Source organism: Mesocricetus auratus, unplaced genomic scaffold (genome assembly GCF_017639785.1).
Source record: "Mesocricetus auratus isolate SY011 unplaced genomic scaffold, BCM_Maur_2.0 Super-Scaffold_100676, whole genome shotgun sequence".
Classification (NCBI taxonomy): domain Eukaryota; kingdom Metazoa; phylum Chordata; class Mammalia; order Rodentia; family Cricetidae; genus Mesocricetus; species Mesocricetus auratus.
The window spans coordinates 3,312,679-3,336,984 of record NW_024429266.1 but is presented as its reverse complement, the minus strand read 5'-3'; the positions used below and the strand labels follow the sequence as shown (position 1 = coordinate 3,336,984).

Genomic DNA, 24,306 nt, shown 5'->3' with positions numbered 1-24,306 from the left:
TTTTTCTGTTGTAGAAACTGCATTATGTCTGGTTATCGTATCTTCAGAGGGTCCTCTAAGGAATTTGATAGTTTGTTTTGTTTTTTATCATGGAAAAAAGGATGCCTTTATTTTTTAAGTTTGAGAGTATAGAAATGTGTGTGTTGATGTGTTCCATTTGATGTTCGTTTCTCCTTTGCATTCCAGGCACTCTGTGAATGTGCCCTCCAGACTCCTTATGACAGCTTGAAACTGGGTACATTGTCTGTCCTTTCCACGCTGTCAGGGACCATCGCCATAAAACATTACTTCAGTGCAGCTCCAGGTAAGGCGAAGATAATGTGAGGGTTCCTTTATCTGTGCCCCTGTCCCGGGCTCCTGTAAGCTGTGAGTAGGCGGGGCTTTCCTTTGGGGACCTGTCTTGTGTTGGTGGTTATTTGAGGGTGGCATCTTAACTGGCACCCATGGTAATAGAAGCAAGCATGTGCTGGGATCAGAGCCACACTTGTCACTACCTGGGAGGGACTGCTTATCCAGTAGACTTAAGGCTAAAGCTTTTTGTTCTTTTAACGAAAGTTGTGTTACATCTCTGTGGCTACCTTTTCCAGTCATGACTACGTGGGATGCGTCTATTGGATAAAGAATTTCTGCCCTGTCTTGATGGGAAGTAGGAAGCGTGATGTTTCTATGGCTCTCTTGATATTGTACATCTTCCTGGCCATGAGGGTCCATATGTGGTCTGGACTAATGGTTTCCATAGCAGACTGAATTGGGAACCAGGAGTAAGTGGGAGAATCCACTGTGGTGGTAGACAGTGACCATGAGACTTTGGGTTTCTGGAAGGAACTGCCATAGTGGCTGTGTGTCACAGTGGGTCCCTGTGGTATCTGTATATACTGTGACCTAGAGCCAGCAAGCCACAGTGAGTTGGGTGGATTACGTATGGGTCTGGGGGCTTTGATCTTAGCTGTTCTCGGGCCTCTGAGTCCATAACCTTGGTGTAGCAGCCCTCCTACTAACCCTGAGCTGCATGCTGTCTGTCACCTATCCTGTATAACGGGGTGCGCAAGAGTCCCTGGTTCTGGTGTCTCCAGAGTCACTCATGGTCTAGAGCACTGGTTCTCAACCTTCCTAATGCTGTGGGTGACCCTTAATACAGCTCCTCATGTTGTGGTGACCCCAACCATAAAATTACTTTTGTTGCTACTTCAGGGCTGTAATTATGCTGCTGTTAGGGATCATAATGTAAATACCTGATATGCCGGATGTCTGATGTGTGACCCCTATAAAAGGGTCACTCAACCCCCAAAGGGATTGCGACACTCCTCCCCCCCCCCGTTGAGAACTGCTGGTCTAGAAGGGGAAGGCTTTTAGCTGAGGGGCCTGAGGTGTCTTTCTCCTGTGACTCTGAGGGAGCTAACATGGGCTTGTTCTCAGGACACTTGGTACTGCCAGATAAAAGCCATTCTCTTTCATTTGTTGTCTTATTAGCCAAAACAAGTCATATGACCAAGCCCAGCTAAGTGTGAAAAAATAAGTGACCCTTGATAAAAAGAAAACAGAAGGAAAAAAATCACATGGGATGGGAGAGATTGTCATAACTTTCTGTATAAACGGTGTATATAAACACAGCTACCCAGTGTACAAATTATTCTTTTGTTTTGTTGTTCTTTTGTTTTTCAAGACAGGGTTTCTCGGGTAGCCCTGGCTGTCCTGTGACTCACTCTGTTGAACTCAGAGATCCACTGCCTCTGCCTCCCATGTGCTGGGGTTAAAGGCATGGAAATTATTCTTTTCAAATCAGTTACTCTTAGCTTTCCAGCTGACAATTAACATCCTTGCCTTGGGAACCCTGTGATTTTTGTCTTAGGAGACTATTTCAAATAAGTTATATTTAAATTTTAAAAATCACCAGGCATGATTGCGTACAGTTTAACCCGAGCACTTGGGAGACAGAGTCGAGTATTTCTGTGAGTTCAGGAAAGCCAGGAATAAAGAGTCAGTGTCTCATAAAACCAACAATAAGTAAATAAAATAAAAATTTAAAGCCTTATGCCTTAAAAGCATGACATGGGCCACTGTCTACATATCCCTATGGGGTGTGTGTGAAGATTTCAGGGTGCATTGATGTGCAGAAAGGGAAATACTTGCACAAGGGATGTTCTAAAAAAGCCACAATAGTTTATGCTGGCTTATGAGACTTGGAGAAATTTCTGTTTCCTCTGGATTTTTCTGCTCCTCTTCCCCACAAATTTTCTTATAGTAAATTTTAACAGAGGAAAAAAATATCATGTTATAAAACATTACATGAGCAAGAAAAAGAATGACTATATCCTAGGAGTTTGTTTTACACAGTTCGAAAAAAACTGGCTGTGTATTTTCAGCTTTGTCATATTTTGTCCATCTTCAAACACAAAGATTTTACCTAACTAGTATTGTCACATCCAATCAGTACATGCTTGTATGTCATACATGTCTGGAACTGTTTTGGCTCAGGTCTGTTGTAATTTTCAACACTGTTAACCTCATGTTCAAGAAGGAAGGTCTTCTTGGTTGGGGGACAGGAGTCATAAGAGGGACAAAAAAGGCACTGAGGTCTTCAGTCTTGTGAGACTCGCCCACTTACAACCAAGAGCTTCAACCTTGTAAAGTATGTGTCGAGTAGGACTTACATCACAGACTTGGAAATCTGATCTAAGAGACACTGTAGAAGAGTTAACATAGTTAGCTAGTTGTATGACCATGACGGTGGCCACTGAAAGTCTCTGAACAGTTTCTTCTGTAAAAGCAGAGTTGACTCACAGCGTCCCTGCACACTTGACAGCTGTGTGGTTGTGGGTTCTCATGTCAGCCTTCTGAGGGAAAACCAGCAACCTGGAGCAAGAGAAGGCAAGCAGCGTGTTCTCCTCTGACCGTGCTTTATCCGATGGAAGGCGACAGTGGGGCCATCATTTGAGTGAGAAGCCTTCGGTTCCTGAGATGCAGCCTGGAGTTGTCTTGACTTCTGTGCTGTTTCTCGGTCAATTTTCATTAATGTTTTTATGGGGAAAGTCCTGTATTGATTTTAAGATACAGTCATTGAAAAGTGGAAATGGTGGTGGTGTATTATTCATGGTGTCAAGGTAGAAAACACTGCTAACTTACTAGCAATTTTCCCAGAAATGCTTTCTGGAACCAAACGAATGAATTGTAATCTGTTGCTTTTTTTTTTTAATCTCTTTAGGAAATGTAGGTTCTTCCCCCAGATCTTCTGATTTAGTCAAATTAGCCCAAGAGTGCTGTTACCATAGCAACAGGGGCATCGCGGCTCATGGAGTGAGAGTGCTAACTAATATAACCGTGTCTTGTCAAGAAAAGGGTAAGTGCACTCGGGACTAGTTTGTGTGACACTGAGCACAGCTTGGACAGAGCTCTGGGGTTGGGTCCATTATCCTCAGCCTGTGTGCACTGACCTGCAGTTATTTCTGTCCACAGTATTCTAATGCACATGTCTTAGGCAGCCTGATCTGTGTGAGCTCCTGTGGGCTGAAATGTCCTACAGGGCATTGCCTATTTCCTCCCTCTGTTCGCTGTGGTGTGTGTGGTGCTGGGGACAGGGACCATCTACATAAGATATGTACTCGCCGACACAACAATTGGAAAATTACTCAGGTTATCTGGGTAGCAAGTGGCGGTTCACTTACTGGTGGTTGAGCTCATGGGAACGCAATTGCATTTTCATAGAACTCATCTCTGGGTACTTGTAACCCTGAGCAGACTTGCCCAAACAAGAAGGATATATTTTATTATCTTCCGGACATCTTTTTAACTATAAGACCAGAAATTTTTCGTGCTTGCACTCACGAATGGGAAGTGCATTTTGAACAGTTGATGTGTCTCTGTGCTTGTGTTGGCGTTTATGGGGGCCCCAAGCTCAGCACCCCTCCTGCTGCTGCCTCCACACCATGCTCTGAGCCCCAGTGTTTGTTCACACCATTGGCCACGGTCCTGCGGTAGCTCGTAAGCATCTTAAACACTCGATTGATTTGAATGCTTGAGCCTAGTAAAAAGCGTTTCTTGCATGTGGTTTAGGGAACTACAATCTGTTCTCAGTGACCTAAGTTTTTACAGCCCCAGGGACCCTCAGACATGTGGCAGTGCAGTGCTGCAGCTGCGAGACACACCCAGACTTGCTTCTTAGGGCCGCACTTTGTAAGAGGGGCTGACTTTGAGGAGAAGCTGGAGGCTGCTAGAAAATGCTCCTGCATGGTCTATGTCTGATGTGGCACAGGTTTCTGCTCCTAGTGTTTTTCTTAGGTGAGCTGCGGTAATATTTCAGTTTCTCTTTATTTATGACTTCATGGCTTTACCTGTTGATTTAATGTGAATATTTTACAATCTTCATGAATATGGTAGAGTTAAAGAAGGTATCTGAAGCTAACCTTTTTATTTTAGAAACAATATTGAATGTGCTTTATAAAGTGGGGTACTCATACATCGATCATTCTTTCCCCTCTCCAGGACAGTTAAAATTACATCTTTATTTCCTGTGTTAGACTTGTTGCATCTGTCTGTCTGTCTGTTAATCCTCTCCTGGTCACCCTAACACTTAATGTTTCCTTCCAGATCTCTTGTCACTGGAACAAGATGCTGTCTTTGGTCTGGAATCCCTTCTGGTGCTTTGTAGTCAAGACAACAGTCCAGGTGCTCAATCCACTGTGAAGGTGAAGACGGCATCACTTCATACACTGCCTGTTTCCACAGCTTAGCCGGGGCGTGATCCCTGGGATGCAGGCCATCTGCTCTGCCACAGCTCCTCAGTTATACTGTGATAGGGCAGAAGATCCTGACATCGTGAAGGCCGGAGGAGAGGATGTCACTGCTCTAATACTAGACTAGCCTAGTGCCTAGACTTAGCCCACAGGCAGTAGTTTGTCATTCCCTGACTTAAACATTTGCCTTTGGCCAACTGGGCAGTGTTGGCACACACCTTTACTCCCAGCACTCAGGAAGCAGAGGCAGGTGAATCTCTGTAAGTTCAAAACCAGCTACAAAACTAGTCTACAGAGTTAGATCCAGGACAAGTTCCAAAGCTACAGAGAAACCATGTCTGTGGAGGGGAGGGGGGGAATTTTGCCTTTGACCTTCACTTTAAAAATACCACTGTCTTCCAGGACAGTCTCCAAAGCAATACAGAGAAACCTTGCCTCAAAAAAAAAAAAAAAAAAAAAATCACTGTCAGCCAGACAGTGATTGTAGGTGATGGCACACACCCATAATCCCATCACTCAGGAGGAGGCTGACATAGGTGGATCTCTGAGTTCAAGACCCGTCTGGTCTGCAAATCGAGTTCTAGGACAGCCAGGGCTACATAGAGACACCCTTTCATGAAAAAACAAGCAAACAAAAAAGTCACTGTGTAGCTCATGCTGGCCTGGAACTTACTGTGAAGCCCAAGGTTACCTTGAGTTTGGAACAGTTCTCACATCCCTGCACCCTCCAGGGTGTTGGAACTATAAGCATGTGCTGCCATGCCCAGCTTGAAACCTGGTAATATCCCAAAAGGAGGAGAAAATGGAGACTTGGTGCATTTTGTTGTGAGCTGTCTGTGCATTAATTTGTTGTGGAAATGCATGCTGTCTTCAGTTCTAGGGAATCGCCTTCCACTTCTGGAACGCAGCCAAGGTCATTTTGGGAGTCTCTTGGACAGCCCTGACCAACAGCTCAAAAGAGGGCTTCTTGCACCTGGTGTTGGGGTCTGTTAGATCGTCTTTGGCTCTTGGAGTGTATTGTCAGCCAAGTTGAGAAATTATCATTTAAACTATATATGTATGTTCATGCACAGACTTAAATGTACTATAGGGCTTTTTTTTTGTTTTATTTAAGTGGATAGTTAGCATGACCTCTATTTTCACTAATTGTTGTTGCATGCATATATGTATATACATATATACTCCTAAGTATATAAATGCAATCTGCTCGCTCTGTGTAGTGTTACTTGTATGCATCCTTTCTGGGCTGACCATTCTGCATGGGGTAACCAGTTGGTGTACTCTTTCCTGTGGAGACTGTTTCTTTGCCTCTTCTCTCTTCTGTATCTCCCTTCTCCCTGACCAGAGCCCCAATCCCATTTTTCCTATTCTTGATGAGATCATTTGTGCCCTGCTCTTCCCCTCTCTCTAGTTTCTCCTGGGTATGGGCGCACATCTGAAGATGTGATTTCTCCTGCGTGTGGACTCACATCTAAAGGTTTGGAACCAGGAGCCTCAGATGAGAGAGGACATGCAGTGTTGTGCTGATGGCTGTCAGTTACTTCACTCACTATGGTCTTGTCTAGGTCCACCCATTACCTTCCTAGGCCCAGTTTTTATTTTTCTTCACAGCTGAGTAGGATTTTGCAGTGCATATGTACCATATTTTTATTATCTATTTCTCAGCTGTTGTGAAGAGAAGCAGTGAGTATGGCTGAGGAAATATGTGAGGAGTAGGATACTGAGTCCTTTGGGCGTATGCCAGGGAGTGGTGTGACTGGGTCACATGGTAGATTTATTTATTTTTACCTTTTTGAGAGTTTTCCACTCAATTCCAGTGGCTGGAGCAGTTAGCAATCCCAACAACAGTGCATGAGGGTTCCCTTTCCCCTACACTATTGAGTTTGGGGCTGGCCTGGTCTACAGAGTTAAGTTCTAAGCCATCTGGACTACATAATAAGAGTCTGTCTTTAAAAATAAAACTTTAAGGTGTGTGCCATCATGCCTGGAAATTTTCATCTTAAAAGTATAAAAACCATTAAAAATGTATTTAAGGTTCATAAAATGTGAGGCGAGACCACTATTGAAATCAGACATGAAATGCCTGTAATGGTGCTAGGCAGTCGCTCTCCTAATAGCCTCAGCCCATAACCAGTGTGCTTTCTCTTTGGTGTGCAGATTGCTCTCAACTGCATGGTGAAGCTGGCCAAGGGCCGGCCCCATTTGAGCCGATCAGTGGTTGACACTCTTCTGACTCAGCTGCACAACTCTCAGGACAATGCCCGGGTCCTCATGTGCCACTGCCTGGCAGCCATCGCCATGCAGCTGCCAGTACTCGGTGATGGGATGCTTGGTGACCTTGTGGAGCTCTACAAGGTGATTGGACGATCAGCCACGGACAAGCAACAGGAACTTCTGGTAAAGAACTGCTTTTAAGCCTGCTGTAAATGCCGGGAACATATGAACAAAAAATACTATTGTGAACTTAGAAAATGTTTAAAACTGGGTAATGAACATAAACTCACCAGATGAGTTTTCCGTTGAGGATCCCTATAGCTGCTTGTCACTCAGTTCAGGGTTTCTTGTCTTGATACCAAGACGGAGAAGGCTTAGAACGACAAGAAGCAGTGGCGGTCTCCAAGGCCGAGTGCTGTACGGTTCATGGAATGTGGGGTCTGAGGGAAAGCAGAACGAAACACTTACTCAAGCCTCTGTGGAGGGCTGCCTAAAGGATTGACACCCACCCCACCATGTGCTGTCACAAATGGTTACCCCGAGAACTCAGGGTATGACCTCAACAGGGATCAGTGACACAGAGATGCATTTAGCTAGGTTTATTTGGTTGGTTGGTTTCTTTTTGGTTTTTTGAGACAGTGTTTCTCTGTATTATCTTGGAGGCTGTCCTGGAAGTCACTCTGTAGACTAGGCTGGTCTCGAACTCACAGAGATCCACCTGCCTCTGCCTCCCGAGTGCTGGGATTAAAGGCGTGCACCACCAATGCCCAGCTTTTTTTTTTTTTTTGACTGAAAATAGATTTTTTTTTCCCCTCACATCATGTACTGTTTATGTTTTCCCCTCTCATCCGAATCCACTCCCTCTCTGTCTCCTTAGAAAACAAACAGGCTTCTAGGGGACAGTGATATGATATTATATGGTATGATTAAAAACTACCACATTGCAGTTGGACAAGACAAGCAAATAGAAGCAAAAGAGCCCGAGAGAAAATAGAAGAACAGAGACCCATGTGTTCAAATACTCAGGGATCCCATAGAAGCACTAAGCTGGAAGCCATGATCGTGTGTAGAAGGCATGCTGCAGACCCAGGATCATGTGTAGAGGACATGCTGCAGACCCATGATCATGTGTAGAGGGCATGCTGCAGACCCATGATCATGTGTAGAGGGCATGCTGCAGACCCATGATCATGTGTAGAGGGCATGCTGCAGACCCATGATCATGTGTAGAGGACATGCTGCAGACCCATGATCATGTGTAGAGGGCATGCTGCAGACCCATGATCATGTGTAGAGGGCATGCTGCAGACCCATGATCATGTGTAGAGGACATGCTGCAGACCCATGATCATGTGTAGAGGGCATGCTGCAGACCCATGATCATGTGTAGAGGGCATGCTGCAGACCCATGATCATGTGTAGAGGACATGCTGCAGACCCATGATCATGTGTAGAGGGCATGCTGCAGACCCATGATCATGTGTAGAGGACATGCTGCAGACCCATGATCATGTGTAGAGGACATGCTGCAGACCCATGATCATGTGTAGAGGACATGCTGCAGACCCATAGACGCTGTGTGCTCCTCGTCTCTGGGCTCACATGAGCTTTGACCTTGCTGATTTGACAGCCACATTTCCTTGGTGTGCTCTATCCCTCTGTTCTCACACTTCTGCCCACTCTCCCAAGGGGACCCTGAGCCCTAAGGGGCGGGATTGGATAGAGACAGCCCATTCAGGTGTCCAAGGGTTCTCTGTAGAATGTCTTAGCCAATTTTGTTTCTTACTGAAGTGGCATGATCATTGAATTAATGATCTCTATCTTTTGTTAGCACTATTAGAAGCAATTTTAAAATGCAGGGTATGGGTTTTTTTTTTAATCTAAGAAGGCATGCAGTAAAACGTGTGTGTATAACTTAACTGAAGAAAACAGTGCTAGGCCAGGCATGGTGGTACATGCCTTTAATACCATCACTAGACATGGAGAGCAAAGGCAGCCTGGTCTACACAGTGAATTCTAGGACAGAACAGGCTATATAGAGACCCTGTCTCAACAGAAAGGAAAGCCATGTTATGACATAGTTAAAGTGGACCCGTCTTAGTTACTTTTCTTGTTGTTGTGACAGAATGTCTGGCAAAGCACCTTAAGGGAGAAGGCTTTCACCTTTGAGCACCTGTGTAGTTCGCCCTGGTGGGGAGGGCGTGGCTACAGGGGCCAGAGAGGGTGAGCACATCACTCATGTGTGAGGCCCCACTTGTTAACCTTGGCTATTTGGTTCCAGATCCCAGCCCAAGTGGAGGCATTGTCCTTGTTCAGATGAGGCATCGCACCTTAGTTAAATTGTTCTGGAAACATCTTTATAGATACTCCCTGAGATGTGATTCCATGTTGTCCTAGTTACGGTTCCTGTTGCTAAAACAAAACACCATAACCAAAAAGCAAGTTGGGAAGGAAAGGGTTTATTTGGCTTATACTTCCACAGCAGTGTTCATCAGTGAAGAAAGTCAGGACAGGAACTCAAGCAGGGCAGGAACCTGGAGGCAGGAGCTGATGCAGAGGCCATGGAGGGGTGCTGGCTTGCTCCTCATGGCTTGTCAACCTGCTTATAGAACCCAGAACCTCCAGCCCAGAAATGACCCCACCCACAATGGTCTGGGCCCTCCCCCATTGATCACTAAGAAAATGCCCTACAGGCTTGCCTACAGCCCCATCTTATGGAAGCTTTTTCTCAACTGTTCCCTCCTCTCAGATGACTTAACCTGTTTGAATTTGATGTAAAACTATCCCACACACATGGGGATCCGTAACAGTCAGCAGTCCAGGTTAACTGTCAAATTCCCTATGCTGACTCCTCATCCTCCCGGGAGCAGTACGTGTGATCGTATCATAATTTATTTGTTCCTAGTTATGAGCATTTTTTCTAATTACTTGCTTTACAAACGGTGTTCTGAGTTAATGGAATAAGTTGCTTAGTGGCTTAAAAACGATAAATGAAATGATGTCAACAGAAAGCCCATTTTGTTCTTTTTGTCTTGCTTACACAGTTACTTGGTACGGGTGTGGGGGTGCGGGTGTGGGGGTGCAGGTGTGCGGGTGGATGCAGGTGCGGGGGTGCGGGTGCAGGTGAGGCGCTCCCAGGGCCGCTCTGGCAGTCAGTTCTTCCCGTGCACTGCGGAGGACTTGGCAGTGGGCGTGCTTACCTGCTGAGCCATCTCAGGGCCCTAAGCTCTGGTCTGTTTTGGTGATCTCTAATTTTTGTTTTTGTGTTTGAGTAAAATTACATGTCTTTCTTTCTTTCTTGTCTGTTAGGTTAGCTTGGCTACCGTGATTTTTGTAGCCAGCCAGAAAGCTCTGTCTGCAGAAGTAAAGGCCGTCATCAAGCAGCAGCTCGACAGCGCCTCCAGTGGCTGGACTGTATACCGGATTGCCAGGCAGGCTTCCAGAATGGTATGGGCTTCCCTTCCGAGTGATGTGGTTGCTACTGTAGTCAGAACCCAAAGCAAAGATGGAAGTGGTCTTAATTACTGTTCTGGTGCTGTGAAGAGACGCCATGACCAAGGCAGCTCTTACAAAGGAGAGCACTTAACTGGGGGCTTGCTTACAGCTGGGGTGGGGGGAGTTAGTCCGTTATCCTTGTGGGCGTTGTGGTGCAGGCAGGAGGGTGCGGAAGAAGCATCTGAGAGCTCTCTACCCTGACCCCCAGTAACACCTCCTATCCTAACCCTGTAATCTCTTCAGTTTCACTCCCTGGAGACCAAGCGCTCAAACAAGGAGCCCCGGGGGCCCTTCTCAGGAAGTGCTTGTTACTCGTGGGCTCTTAGGATGCCAGAGGGCCTCACTTGGCTTTCCTCATAAGCAGTGCTCTGGCATTGGGCTTGTCGGTGTGGTGAGTCTGTGGTGACGCACACCGGCTGGAGATTGTTGGAATCACTCCACTCTGCTCTGTTGAAGGTTGTGGTGCCCAGGCCACTCCCCCTGCTGTTTCTGGTCTGTCAGCACACATTTTTTTCTTACCATTCTTTCTCCAACCCAATCATTGAGTTTTTTTTCCTGAGAAATACAAAGTGTAGTTGGTCCAGAACGCTGGGGCTAAGAGCAGAGAACAGAGAGGGGGTGCAGCTCTGGCAGTTGGAGCGGGTGCCCTGTTTCCTGCCATCACCCACAGGGCGGGGCACTGTTGGCGGGACTGTTGAGTGCAGTGGCACGGTGTGCTGGCAAATCAGGGTCTCAGGTGCCCCTGGCTCCCGGTCAGTGAATGGCATCCACCAGTTAGTTCTACACCTGGTCCCCTGCTCTTCCCTAAGTAGCTCCTACAAAACGACTGCAAAAAGTACTGAATTTTTTTGTATTTTAGACTAACATTCTAGACTTTGAGTTACAATTCACTCCATTTATTTTCTCATTGGAACTGTTTTTAGTAAAGAACTTGAGGCGCTATGTTATAAAAGCAGCATATTTTTTTCTAAAGGAATGTTTAGACTGTCTCAAGGAATATATAATATGGTGCATGGTGTTTGGACTTGTTGTAGGTCTGTGGTAACGGTTTCGATGTAGAGCCTCACTGCTGGCCTCCTCCATTCGCAGGGCAACCATGACATGGCCCGGGAGCTGTACCAGAGCTTGCTCACACAGGTGGCTTCAGAGCACTTCTACTTTTGGCTCAACAGTTTGAAGGAGTTCTCACACGCCGAGCAGTGTCTGACTGGACTGCAGGAGGAGAGCTTCAGCTCGGCACTTTCTTGCATTGCTGAGTCTTTGAAATTCTACCACAAGGGGATCGCCTCCTTAACAGTGAGTCCCCACCCCGTCGTGGTGATTGGTATGGTGCAGTCCTTTCTGCTTTGGGTTATTCAGACACTGTGACCAGCTCATCACAGCCCCTTCCAAGGCTGCCACCTCAGTCATCAGTCAGATGTTCCCAGCATGGCCAGAGTTGTCTCACCACTGCGCCTGGCCTTTCCCTGGCTTTAGAGTGCATGTTAAATGTTAATGCAGGGCTTTCGTTCTTCACATGTGTACCCATGTCACACACTTCTGTGTGTGCCTGTCTCCTGATAGCAAACAGTGAGGTGAAAATAGTAGGCTGGAGTAAGAGAGATGACTCAGCAGTTAAGAACACCTGCCGTAGGACCCACATCAGGTGACACAGCTGCCCGGCTGCCTGCAATCCGAGCTCCAGGGGACCTGAAGCCCTCTTCTCTCCTCCATGGGTACCTGACACATACATGGCATATAGACACTAATTAAAAACACCACTTCTAATTAGATTTATTTTATTTTATGTGCCTGTGGATCTCATGCTTAGCTTAAAGTAGCTCAAAGAGAGTGTCCAGGTCCCTAGGACTGGGGGTGCCAATGGTTGGGAGCTGCCATGTGAATGGGTCCTCCGGAAGAGCAGCCAGTGCTGTTGACAGCTGAACCATCTCTCAGATGAACCCATTAATAAGTTGTTTTTTTAATTTGCAAGTAGCAGCTAAAGAGGCAGAGGAAACAGGATTTCCTCCCATCTTCCTACAAGAGCAAATAAAATCTAAGACATTGAAATAGTTTATTTAGTATCCTTGTTGTGCCGAAATTCTGAGCCCCAAAATCTCCAAGAGGCCCATTTCCATGCAAAAGCAAAGAGTCTTTTATTGTAGATGTTTAACGAGCTAACCCCATTAGTTCGGGCTCTTCACCCTGCCACCATGGAGAATGGCTGGAGAAAGACCTCAAGCAACCTTGAGGCAGGGATCTTAAAGGGCAGCATAAGGGGAGTGTCTAGGGGTATGAAACAGTCTCAGGATTGGTGCACTTCCAGGTTTGGATGACCTGCTCTGTGTTGATTGGTCAACTGGTTGTTATGGCCCATAGGCCCTCCCAGAGCAGTTGCTATGCTCTGCACATCACTGTTGTGCACTGTCCGTAAAGCACAAACAGAGCCGTAAAGCACAGCTCTGCCAGCTAACTTCTGATGGGCACCTTGCAACGAGAGGGCAGGACAGGAACGGCAAGGTCATGCAAGCACATGTTAGCCTGTAATGGCTGCTAAAATGGGGGACTGGTCACTACACTCCCCCTTCTCCAAGTACCCATGACAGGACTCAATCCTGAGTCCCGCCTGTTGGAGGCTCAAAGGGTTGTTAACAGGCCTTGCCGTTACCCAACAGATTTTTCTGTGGGAATGACATTTGTCCCATACTGTTCCCTATGTAAGGGAGTTTCCTTTTGACTTAGCATCTCAACCAGGGAAAAGCGGGCTACGTATTCTTTTCCATGCTACTTCCTGCTGACTTTGGGATGCAGTTAGGGGACCCAAGAAGGCTGAAATGCAAGTCAAAAGCAAAAAGGGTATTCAAGCAATGGGGTATCTATTCAGGAGCAGCTGATTGGCAGATTGTGTTGAAGAGACAGGGGGTGTCCACATCATCTGAACTGGTTCACATCTGCAGCAAGTCTAGGGCTCGCAGTCTTTAGGAGCAGGCTGTGGTCAGCAACTGATGTTCATATGCGTCTTCTAGAAGCAGAAACCTGTTTAAGACATGTTTAAACTGGGAACAGAAGTTAAAACTTACGTATTTAATTGGAAGTCTTTAGACCCATAGTAGTAGTCATCAGGAAGGGTGGGAGTCCCAAAACAGGGGAGAAAAATTCCATCTTTAGGAATAGACAGGTGGGATATCAAAAGCTGTACTTATATGGAGTCCTTTTGACCTGTGAGAAGTGGATCCAAGCTATATGACTTTTGATCCTCTGAAGCTTATGTAAATTTTGTTATACAAAAGGACATAAAGGTTATAGACACATTAGCATTATCAATTGGTACTGAAATCTACATTGCAGGAGAAGCAGATATCTGGGTATCTGTATTTTGCCTCCTAGCAGAAACTACAGATTTGGGCTAGTAGTGTACATTTGTCTTCTGTCCAGGGAGCCAGGTATGAATTGGACAGAGGTGTCTTTGGCCTGATGAAAAGCCCTTTAAGTTTATTCTTAGATGGCAACCAAAATAAACCTAAAAATCTTGAGATTATGATTGAACAGCAGATCTTCTATTTTTACATCCTTTGATCCTTATTGAGGAGACATAGTAAGGCTTAATTTTTACATAAATAAAATGAGCTACCAAGCTGACAATAGTCTTGTAGATATGGCTGCCTGATGTTGTCAAGCTGACAACCATTAATACTTTCAGAAATCTGAGAAGGATAAATTTTATAGTTTCCGAATCCTTTAAAAAGTGACAGGTACCAGTTATACCCAAGTCTCCTCTATTAGCACTGGAGGCACAAGTATCAGGAACAGCATCAATCTCTACCAGGCCTGTAAGGTGAGTTTTCTTTCTCTCTGTGGAAGAGGGACGTGGAAAAGACTGACCTTGTTTTGTCTCGGCAAAAGGGGTGCAATCAATTTTCCAGTGTCCTGCAGATTCGTCCACATTCTGGGCCAGGTCCTGGCAGCAGCAGGTGTCACCTTTGAGCATCTTGCTCACTGGTCAGCGTCGACACAATCCAGGTGCAGGGCCCGGGGTGCCTCCTAATCTTTGGAGACTTTGGGTCACTATTAGGATCTGGCAGTCTGTCTGATATTATAAACTTTTAAATTAACATTTTAAATGCCATGTTCTGCAAGTCTCTGAAGTATTAGAGATTTTTCTGCCTTAAGCTTAACTGTTGAAAGTATAAACTTTATTAACTTTTTATAAAACTAGAACTTCACACTGTCAGGTTTAGCTTAAAAAAACACTGATTTTAAATTTAAGCTCTTTAAGTATAAACATCAACAATGAAAACACTTTGAAAGTATAAATATCTTATAACCTTATAAATTGAAAACATTTTAAAAACTGTTCTTAAATCCCTTAATGTTTTTTTTGTAATATTGAAAATTAAAATATATTTTAGGCCTTTAAAACCATTATCATCTGGGTGACTGTTAAATTACAAAGCTTAGCATTCCTGTATATAAAAGCATTAACATTTTAAATCTGAATAAAAAACTTGTTTATAGGATGGTACCTCATAACTTCCATGTAGTCACCTTTAGTCAAGATGGTGGTTCAGGTATCTCTTTTGATTTCAACAAATTGGCTACCAGCCAGCCATGTGGCCAGCTTGCCATCTGACTGCAAAATGGTGGCAACCTGAACCATTTTTGTTTATTACAAGCTCTATGCTTGTAATAAAACACAGAACTTTTTAACAAAACAAGCATACATAATTTTTGAGAGATAGACAATTTTTTAAACAGAATTAACAATATGGATCAAAAACTTTAACTTACATTACCAATCTTTAAAATTTAGTATTTGTAGACATGAAACACCACAGTAAACAGTTTATATTTTCCCTTTTCTCTTGTGGTTATAGTAACTTTAAGGCCATTCCGTTTCTGTGGAAAGACTGGACCTGGCCAACTGGCTTAACTGCCCCAGCCCTGTGTGCTTGGGCAGGGAGCTCTGGTGGAGGGGAAAGCTGGCAGATGGCTCCTTTGCCAGCACGCCATGTGCGTGGGGGGCAGAGAGAGAGAGAGACCCCCATCCTCACATCCTGCACACCTCACAGGCAGGCAGGTGAGGACGGAGCAGGCTCAGCTGTGAGGGCTGCAGCAGTTCAGAGCAGCTGCCTCACTGCAGCACAGGAGACCCTGCCGCAGCACGCTCTAACCCATGGCACATGGCGGGAGGGACTCCTGCACTGCATGCCATGTGTTTTGAGCAGCAAGAGAAGACCCCTGACCTGCAGCATGTGCGTAGGGATAAGATGGGCCAGCGACTAGCTAGGCTTGGCCAAAGTCAGCAGCCACAGGACCAACTTATCAGAAAAGCACCCAGCTGGAGTCCAGAGCGGCAGCTGTTCCACTGGAACTCCTGGGTGTCAGAGACAGAACCAACAAAGACTTAACAGCCACATAGCACATTACAAAGACTACACAGATTAGGGCCCTCTTCAGAATCTTGCAAAAACCTTCAGTCAGGCGGCCGGCCAAATGGGGTAATTTGGTCCCCTGACCAAGTCCCCTTCCTACACACTGGGTGACCCAATCCCATGATTGAGTCCCCTTTTTACAGACTGTGGAGCCTGGCTGCCCCCCAGGCCTCTGCCCAGAACGAGGCATTGGGGCGTCCCCCTTAATCCTCTGTTTTTACAGATCTCGCTAGCGTACCCAACAGAAACACAAAATCACACAAAAATTAACCCAAGACATAGGTGTTCAGGATCTGCCAAGTCTGCAGGCTGAGGATCGAAGCAAATCAGATAACAAGATAATAACAAGATAAGAAGCCTGACAGTGATAACAAGCCTGCTCAGCAAGTTGCTTGGGGAACCCAATTCTAATCCACTGGTTCCTCCGAACCACCAAACCACAGAGTGCAGGCTTCACAGAAACCAGAGCTTAAGCAACCAAAAACAAAGACCAAAGTTTTAACAGCCAGAGACAGAAAGTAGAACTTGAAAGACTTGCCTAGGCAAAAACAGAAAATTACCTGACGTGGTGCCACGTGACTCAGCAAAAGGGTGGATTTTGGGGACCCCAGACAAGCCCCCAAATGTTGTGCCCAAATTCTGAACCCCAAAATCTCCAAGAGGCCCATTTCTATGCAAAAGCAAAGAGTCTTTTATTGTAGATGTTTAATGAGCTAACCCCATTAGCTCGGTCCCTTCACCCCGCCACCATGGCAAATGGCTGGAGAAAGACCCCAAGCAACCTCGAGGCAGGGACCTTAAAGGGCAGCGTAAGGGGGGTGTCTGGGGGTATGAAACAGTCTCAGGATTGGTGTGCTTCCAGGTTTGGATGACCTGCCCCGTGTTGATTGGTCCACTGGTTGCTATGGCCCCCAGACCCTCCCAGGGTGGTTGCTATGCTGTACAGTCACTCTTGTGCACTGTCCGTAAAGCACACCCAGAGCCGTAAAGTGCAGCCCTGCCAGCTAACTTCTGATTGGTTCCTTGCAATGAGGAGGGCATCTGACCTTAGTGACCAGGACAGGAGCGGCAAGGTCATGCAAGCACATGTTAGCCTGTAATGGCTGCTAAAATGGGGGACTGGTCACTACATCCTAACACAAACTGTTTTGTAATGAGAACAAAATATTGCAAGGCTGAAAAATTCCACACAGTCAAATATTGAGGATAGCTTTTATTTCTCCACCACACACAGTGCCTGGGTCCTCGCAGTTGGAGAAGGGTGCAGGCAGATGTGTGCTTCCATAGAGGGTGCAGGAGCAGCTGAACAAGCTCCGTTTGTCATTGTAAGTAGAGAGCTTTACTGAGGGCAATGTGTGCACCTCAACCAGATGGAAATGCTGTGAATGCAGCCCAACTCATATTCCCAGCTTAGGAAACCACATCCGTGTGTTTGAGTCAGCCAGCACCTGAAGAGGGTGTACTTGCCATGCCTCCATTTCCTGTTAAGCTAGCATATATCTGGTATGTCCTTTTATTGAAAGCACATTGCTGGATTCTCCACTAGGACGGTTGCTGAACAGTTGGCAGCTGTGGTAGCTCACTGGGACTTAGCCACCCCCCTCTGTGGCTGCTGCTTTGTGCTCTTGCAGACGTCCCCTCTGTTTCCATCTTCCTGAGCATCGGTGTGTGATAAGTCACCCTGTGGTGTTGTCTCTGCAGCGCCAGCTCAGACACTGTAGGTTACTGTAGACTAGAAGCAGCTTTGAGGCAGAGGGCTATCTAGAGACATGTCTCTGCTGCCTTCATCTCCTTTTCTCCACTGCCCAGCTTCTCGGCACACAGTTAATGGTTTGGTGACAGAAGCTACAGATTTGAAAGATTGGAGAGTGGTAAGATTTGTGGAGATGGTAAAGTCTTTGAACCTCCAGAGGTGGTGTTTTAGTGATAATTTAGCAAGTTGCATGCTAAGTGCAGGCAGTCAGGAAGCGTTTCAGGCGATGCTACCAATGGCGAGTTTTTCTGATGTTGTCACGTCATTCTCATTGTAATATAGGTATTTACCCTGGCTTGTGCATAAACTGTGACAAATGCAGTCCTCCCATGGTTTCTGGGAAGACAGATTCCAAGATTCTCAAACAGCCACAGATGTCCAAACCCTTAAAAGGTGCAGCTTTTGCGTGTACTCTGTGCGTGCCCTCTGGTGCTGTAGATCATCTCCAGGTTTCTTAAAATCCCAGCACAGTGGGAAAGGTGTGAATAACTGAGATGCTGCTGTGCTGTCCTGTGGTGTTCGAGTGAAAAGACAGGAAGCAGTCTGTTCGTGTCCATCTGAGTGCGTTTTAGTTAGGCTTGGTTGAATCTAGAGTGGTGGGTTTCATTGTATTAAACATGTTTCTTTATTTCAGGCTGCCAGCACACCACTGAATCCTTTAACTTTTCAGTGTGAATTTGTAAAACTCAGGATTGATCTTCTCCAAGCCTTCTCGCAACTTATTTGTACTTGTAACAGCCTGAAGACAAGCCCTCCCCCTGCAATCGCCACCACGATTGCCATGACCCTAGGAAATGACCTTCAGAGGTGCGGCCGAATCTCCAACCAGGCATGTCTTCATTCTCTCGATTGTGGGTGGTGTTTAGACTTGAGAGGTTTTTGAAGATGAAAGGTTGTACAAGTTAAAATCAATGGTCTGTGTCAACTACTTAACTCATCTGTGTGGCGGAATAGGATGATATGTTATTTAGACAGCCTTGGTGAGGTTTATTGTACAAAAGAGAGTGGAATGACATTAACAAGTTGGGAATATCTATGGTAATATTAGTTATCTTAGTGAAAACTTGAAACTAAAATGCAAGTGTCTTGTTTCTAGACATCATTAGTAAATTATTGCACACTGAGCGCTTATGGTTTCATTTGTCATCTTTGTTGATTTTATGTAATAAAGTTATGAAAGTAATTCAATTTTTATTTGAACTGTTACTGAGGATGAGTTTTCTGTGCTTTAATTTTTGTTTTCCCCCTTTGTAGATGAAGCAATCCATGGAAGAATTCCGGAGCCTTGCTTCCCGGTACCGAGACCTCTATCAGACATCCTTTGACGCCGATTCAGCAACTCTGAGGAACGTAGAACTGTATCCTCTGTTGCCAGGGAAGTGTTTCCTGAAATGTAGGGGAAGTTTGCTCAGTCAGAAATACAGATTTGATAATTCTTATATTTATTATAATTAGTTAGTGATTTCTTCCTTTGAAATTTAGTAGAAGCAAAATAACTTTAGTCTTAAACTTAGTCTTTTAAAAAGGGGTGACTTCCTGGTGACCTTGTTTACCTCCCATAAGAACTGCCACAGCCCTGAGTGGTGCCCAGGGCAGTGACACAAGCCTGTTGTCCCCAAGACTAAGGAGCCTGATTTGTGAGGATTGCTTGAACCTGGAGATGCAAACCAGCTAGCAAATCTGCAAGGCCTTTCTCAAAAAAATGCTAATCAAGTCTGGGTCCCACCAGTTAGGGGCCTGTGCTGCCTTGGCTGAGCCCTAGTTACCGCCTTAGTTACGAGGATCACCACCACACCTGTTCCCTTAGCCCTCGTGAAGCCATCCATTTTCTGATTAGCAACACCCAGTCTTATTGGAAAGGAGGGAAAAGCTATTGTGAAGTTGTCAGGCTTGTGAGTTAGTAGTTCTTGCAGTTTTGATTGATTGATTGATGCTTAGTGAATGCTCAGGATGCTCTACCATACCAGTGCATACAGGCGAGCATGCATACAGGCGAGCATGCATACAGTGAAGTGTTTTCATACACACTCGGATCAAATCCAGTGGGGGTGGCAGACCGCTTGAGTCACAGCAGAGGATCCTTCCGAATGAAAACTCTCTTCCTTCCTTTTCCTCTTACTTCCTTCTTTCTCACCCCCTCCCTCCTTCCTTTCCTGTACCATTGTTTGTTTGAAACTCCCATGAAGTACTTGTCCATCTAAGGTGAAAAATAAGCTGTAAAGAGAAGCTTTTTCCTTGCTAGCCGCTTTGGTTTATCACCCACCAGTCGCCTGGGCTCTGCCGCGTTGTAGTCCCCAAATAACACACAAGACGCTGTATTAATTAGGAAGCTGTTGGCCTTGTTTGTTTCTTACTGGCTAGCTCTGACTTAAGTATTTATCCCATAATTGTTAATCTAAGTATGTCTCTTACCGGAGAATAGTTCCGGGCTTCCTACCCCAGGGCGTTACATCTTGACTCCCTGTGTTTCTCCTTCCCAGAGTTTTCCTGGACTCCTAGTCCCACCTATCTTGGTTCCCTATTGGCCCAACAGTGCTTTATTGACATAATCACAGGATTTCCCACATCAATAAGCAGTTTCAACTGGGCATGAAAGGACATACCTGTGGCCCTACTACTTAGGAGTCTGAGACAGGGGGATTGTTAAGTTCAAGGCCCTCCTAGGCGACTTAGTGAGATCTTGTCCCCCCCCCCAAAAAATTTTTTTAAGACTGGTCTCTATGTATCCCTGCCTATCCTGGAACTTGCTATGTAGACCAGGTAACCCTCAAACTCACAGAGGTCTGCCTGCTTCTTTTTCCTGAGTAGTACTGGGGTGGATGGTGTGTGCCACCACTCTGGCTCTTTATGAGTAATTTTGTAGCTCAGCGGTAGGAGCACATGTGTAGCGTGTGCTAGGCTCTGGGTTCAGTCCCTTGGGGTGGGGGTGGGGTTCCCATATTGGGCTCTGAAAACACCTTTCCTGGAACACGGTTTAAATTGCTGGTGTAGACCGTGTGTACCCTTTAAGAGGGAAAAGCACACATCATGGAGTGTATAGTGTGGGTGGGAGAGTGTGGTGTGCCTCTGTCTCCCGTGTGACTTAACTGTGCTGTAGACAGCAGCAGAGCTGCTTACTCATAGCCCACGCCATAGAAGCCCTGGTCTTGGACCCGGAGTCAGCAAGGTGAGTTGAATGATGCTTGCTTTATAAAATTTCAAATGCATTGTTACCTGATGATTGCAATAGTGTTTTGGAAAGAAAGGAAAGGAAAGCCCAAGATCTCTTCCTGGTTGCCTAGGGTTCCAGGGTTAGGACAGAAGGCTGTTGAGGAGTCTCTTCCTGCTACATTTACAGCATTGACCTAGAAAGACAACTGAGAAAAGGTTATTTGGATATACTGTGCTGGGAAATTAAGTTAGTAACTCAGAGTTGGTGTGTGTGTGTGTGTGTGTGTGTGTGTGTGTGTGTGTGTGTGTGTGTGTTGCCTACGTGTGTGTCTGTGTGAAGGTATAGATCCCGGAAACTGGAGTTGCAGACATCTGTGGGATGCCATATGGGTATTGGGAATTGAACCCTGGTCCTCTGCCAATGTTCTTACCCGCTGAGCCATTTCTCTAGCCCCTCACACTTGAACTTGTTAATATCTGGTTTCCCTCTTTGTTTGCTTTATTAAAATTCCTTTTCCTTCCCCCAATAGTAGTTATTGAAATCGTTGTGTTCACTACAGAAGACTGAGAACACGGTTGAGTTTGCGTTTCACTCTGCATTTTGCTCTGTGAAGCCAGGGACACAGCGTGGCTCACCACTTCATGTCAGTTCACTTTTTGCATCCATTGTAATATTTTTATTTCTTGTCTTAATAAAATTTCAAGTGTAGGACAGAGCCCTGGAGTCAGGCAGATGTGACTACAGATGGAGCGTTACTCACTGCTAGCTCTGAGAATGTATTTGTTCTCACTAAGGCACATGTGCCTAAGCGGTAGTCACAGTCCCTCCTTCCCAGGCAGTGACGATAAATGGACAGCTGACATGCAGTGTCTTAACTCTGTTAGAAATATTTTCAGAGGAGGCAACAAGAAGGAACCTAGGCTAAGCTTTCCTGGAGTTCTCTGTCCCAGAATCCCCTGCTTGTCTGTGCTTTTCATCTCCTGGCTTTGTGCTGGCTCCGCTTCCTCAGCCATCTCCCGAGTCTGATGGCATCCCCCGAGTCTGATGGCATCCCCCGAGTCTGATGGCATGCTGACCTAGTGATCTGTTAGCCTGCCCTTCTCTCTGTACTCTCCTCTGTTATTTATATGATGTCATATGTATGTTACTTGCTGGCCCCTTTTCAAGTGTCTTTTCCCATATGGTGAATAATTTAAAGATCTTCATTCAAGTAGTTAAGAGTTGGATCATTTGTAGTCAGATTTGGGTTTAAATTCCAGCTTGTCAGTTAATAGTCGTACAACTGTAGACAGATTAGTCTTACCAAGTCTCAGTTTCCTTATCTGTAACTCTAAATCACTTCAGTTTTTAAACGATGAAGTGGGAATGTAGACCATGCCCGGCAAACAGATGGAGGAGAGTATTGAAGGGTTAACTGTGCTGGTCTCTGCTCTAGCTTCCAGGAGTTGAAGGGTTAACTGTGCTGGTCTCTGCTCTAGCTTCCAGGGGTTGAAGGGTTAACTGCTGGTCTCTGCTCTAGCTTCCAGGAGTATGGCTCCACGGGTACTGCCCAGGCTGACAGTGAGTATGAGAGAAGAATGATGGCCGTGTATAGCCACGTCCTGGAAGAGGTGGAGTCCCTCAACCGGAAATACGCCCCTGTTTCCTACATGGCAAGTGGCATTTGTTTTGCTAAGTTTTTATCATTGAGGAAGTGAAAATACATCTCTGACACTTTGTTTTTTGTTTTATTAAAACTTAATTGTAAAGAACATGCTAATTAAAAGTGTCACACAAGATTAGCCCGTCCTATGTTCTGGACCTCTGCAGGTAGAGGAGCTGTTCTGAACTAGGAGAGCGCTTGTTGATTTTATACTCTTACTGTGGAGTCCATGTTCTGCACTTACTTATGTACCACAGACGCCAGTGATAAGGAGTAAACGCCCCCATCTGAGGCAGCCCTCTTGACTGCATGGCCACACTAACAAATCAATCTTACCTGCCCAGGTGCAGGCAGCTTTTATCAAATATGACTTGCCCATGTGCAGATCAGTTTTTGTTCTGTCTTCTTATACTCTGGTTTTTATGAGACAGGGTTTCTCTGTATTGTTTTGGAGGCTATCGGTTCAGCCCGGCCTCGAACTCACAGAGATCCGCCTGCCTCTGCCTCCCAAGTGCTGGCATTAAAGGCGTGCGCCACCACCGCCCAGCTCTTATACTCTTTTTAAACAATCAGTTTGAAGTTGTAACTCTTAGCTCTCTCTCCCAACTAGAATCACTTAGGGAGCTTTTTAAAAACTACACCAGTGTCCAGCCGTCCCTCACTGACCACCCTCCCAAAGACAGTTGACTCTGAGTCTGGAGTGGAGGCCTGGTCACCTCCCACAGTGGTAACAGTTCAGGTGGAAGCTGGGCCCAGCCTGGTACCAGAGGTAGAGCTCGGAGCCTCACAGGCACAGACAGCAGGTGTGGTGCCACCATCTCCTAGTGAGCCCTGCACCGAGTGAATGACACGGAGTAAACACCAGCTGCCTCATTGTAAAAGAGATTTGTGGTAGATGGCTGGGTTTGCCCAAATAGTGACTAATGTGAATGTCTGCACATTTAAACATGCTGAGTGCAACATGGACGTACAGTACTTTAAGCCTCTGGTAAGTTTTTTTTTGTTGTTGTTGTTGTTTTTAATTCTTTTTTGTTTGTTTGTTTTTCTTTGGTTTTTTTAAGACAGGGTTTCTCTGTGTAGCCCTAGCTGTCCTGGAACTCACTCTGTAGACCAGGCCATCCTGGAACTCAGATATCTGCCTGCCTCTGCCTCCCAATTGCCAGGATTAAAGGCGTGCGCCACCAACTCCCACCTACGTCTGGTAGGCTTATTCAGAACATAAGCCTGTCATAAGACAGGGGGCAGCACTTTTTAGAAGATTCCATGTGATTCTGTCATGGCACAGGGGTAGAAAACACAAAAAATAAAACTGTTAAGTAGAAATCTATGATTGCCACTCCCTTTTTAAAAAATGTTATTTAGAGTGTGGGTGTGTGTGTATGCACGCATGTATGCTGGAAAAGGCTGTCAGATCCCCTGGGTCTGGAGTTACAGATGGTTGTGCCCTGCCTTGTGTGCAGGGAATTGAAACCAGGTTCCCTGGAGAAGCAGCCAGTGCTTTTAACCACTGAGTGTCTCTCCAGCACACTGATTGCATCTCTTGACGTGAGTGATTGAGTTCATGTGTGGTTGTGGATGCCCTACCTTCTTCTGAATGGTGTGCTCTTGGAAGCATCTGTGTGAGCATGTGTTTGTAAGCTCTGCCCTGAACATGCAATCTGTTGGTAGGTTTGCAGGTTTCTTTGCAGCTGACTTTCTCTCTCCCACAGCACACAGCATGCCTCTGCAACGCCATCATCGCTTTGCTGAAAGTTCCTCTATCGTTTCAGAGGTACTTTTTCCAGAAACTGCAGTCTACCAGCATCAAGGTAAGGCAGGAAGAACACTTCAGGTTTAAAAACCAGCTAAGTGGAGCTGGTGACATGGCTTGTTGAGTAAGGAATGGCACCTGCCACCTGATTCAATCCCCG

At 45.7% G+C, this 24,306-nt stretch overlaps 1 protein-coding gene across 1 annotated transcript in view; it reads left to right on the top strand.

Moving 5' to 3' along the window:
• Positions 1-24,306, top strand: part of Ints7 (integrator complex subunit 7) — a 50,663-nt gene that overhangs the window by 21,889 nt on the left and 4,468 nt on the right. The window contains exons 8-18 of the mRNA XM_013122637.3: positions 187-304; positions 3,203-3,337; positions 4,585-4,682; positions 6,888-7,127; positions 10,254-10,391; positions 11,529-11,735; positions 18,238-18,432; positions 18,858-18,961; positions 20,701-20,769; positions 22,274-22,406; positions 24,106-24,204. Of these exons, the coding sequence (XP_012978091.1) occupies positions 187-304; positions 3,203-3,337; positions 4,585-4,682; positions 6,888-7,127; positions 10,254-10,391; positions 11,529-11,735; positions 18,238-18,432; positions 18,858-18,961; positions 20,701-20,769; positions 22,274-22,406; positions 24,106-24,204 (1,536 nt within the window). The remainder of the gene's footprint in view (positions 1-186; positions 305-3,202; positions 3,338-4,584; positions 4,683-6,887; positions 7,128-10,253; positions 10,392-11,528; positions 11,736-18,237; positions 18,433-18,857; positions 18,962-20,700; positions 20,770-22,273; positions 22,407-24,105; positions 24,205-24,306) is intronic.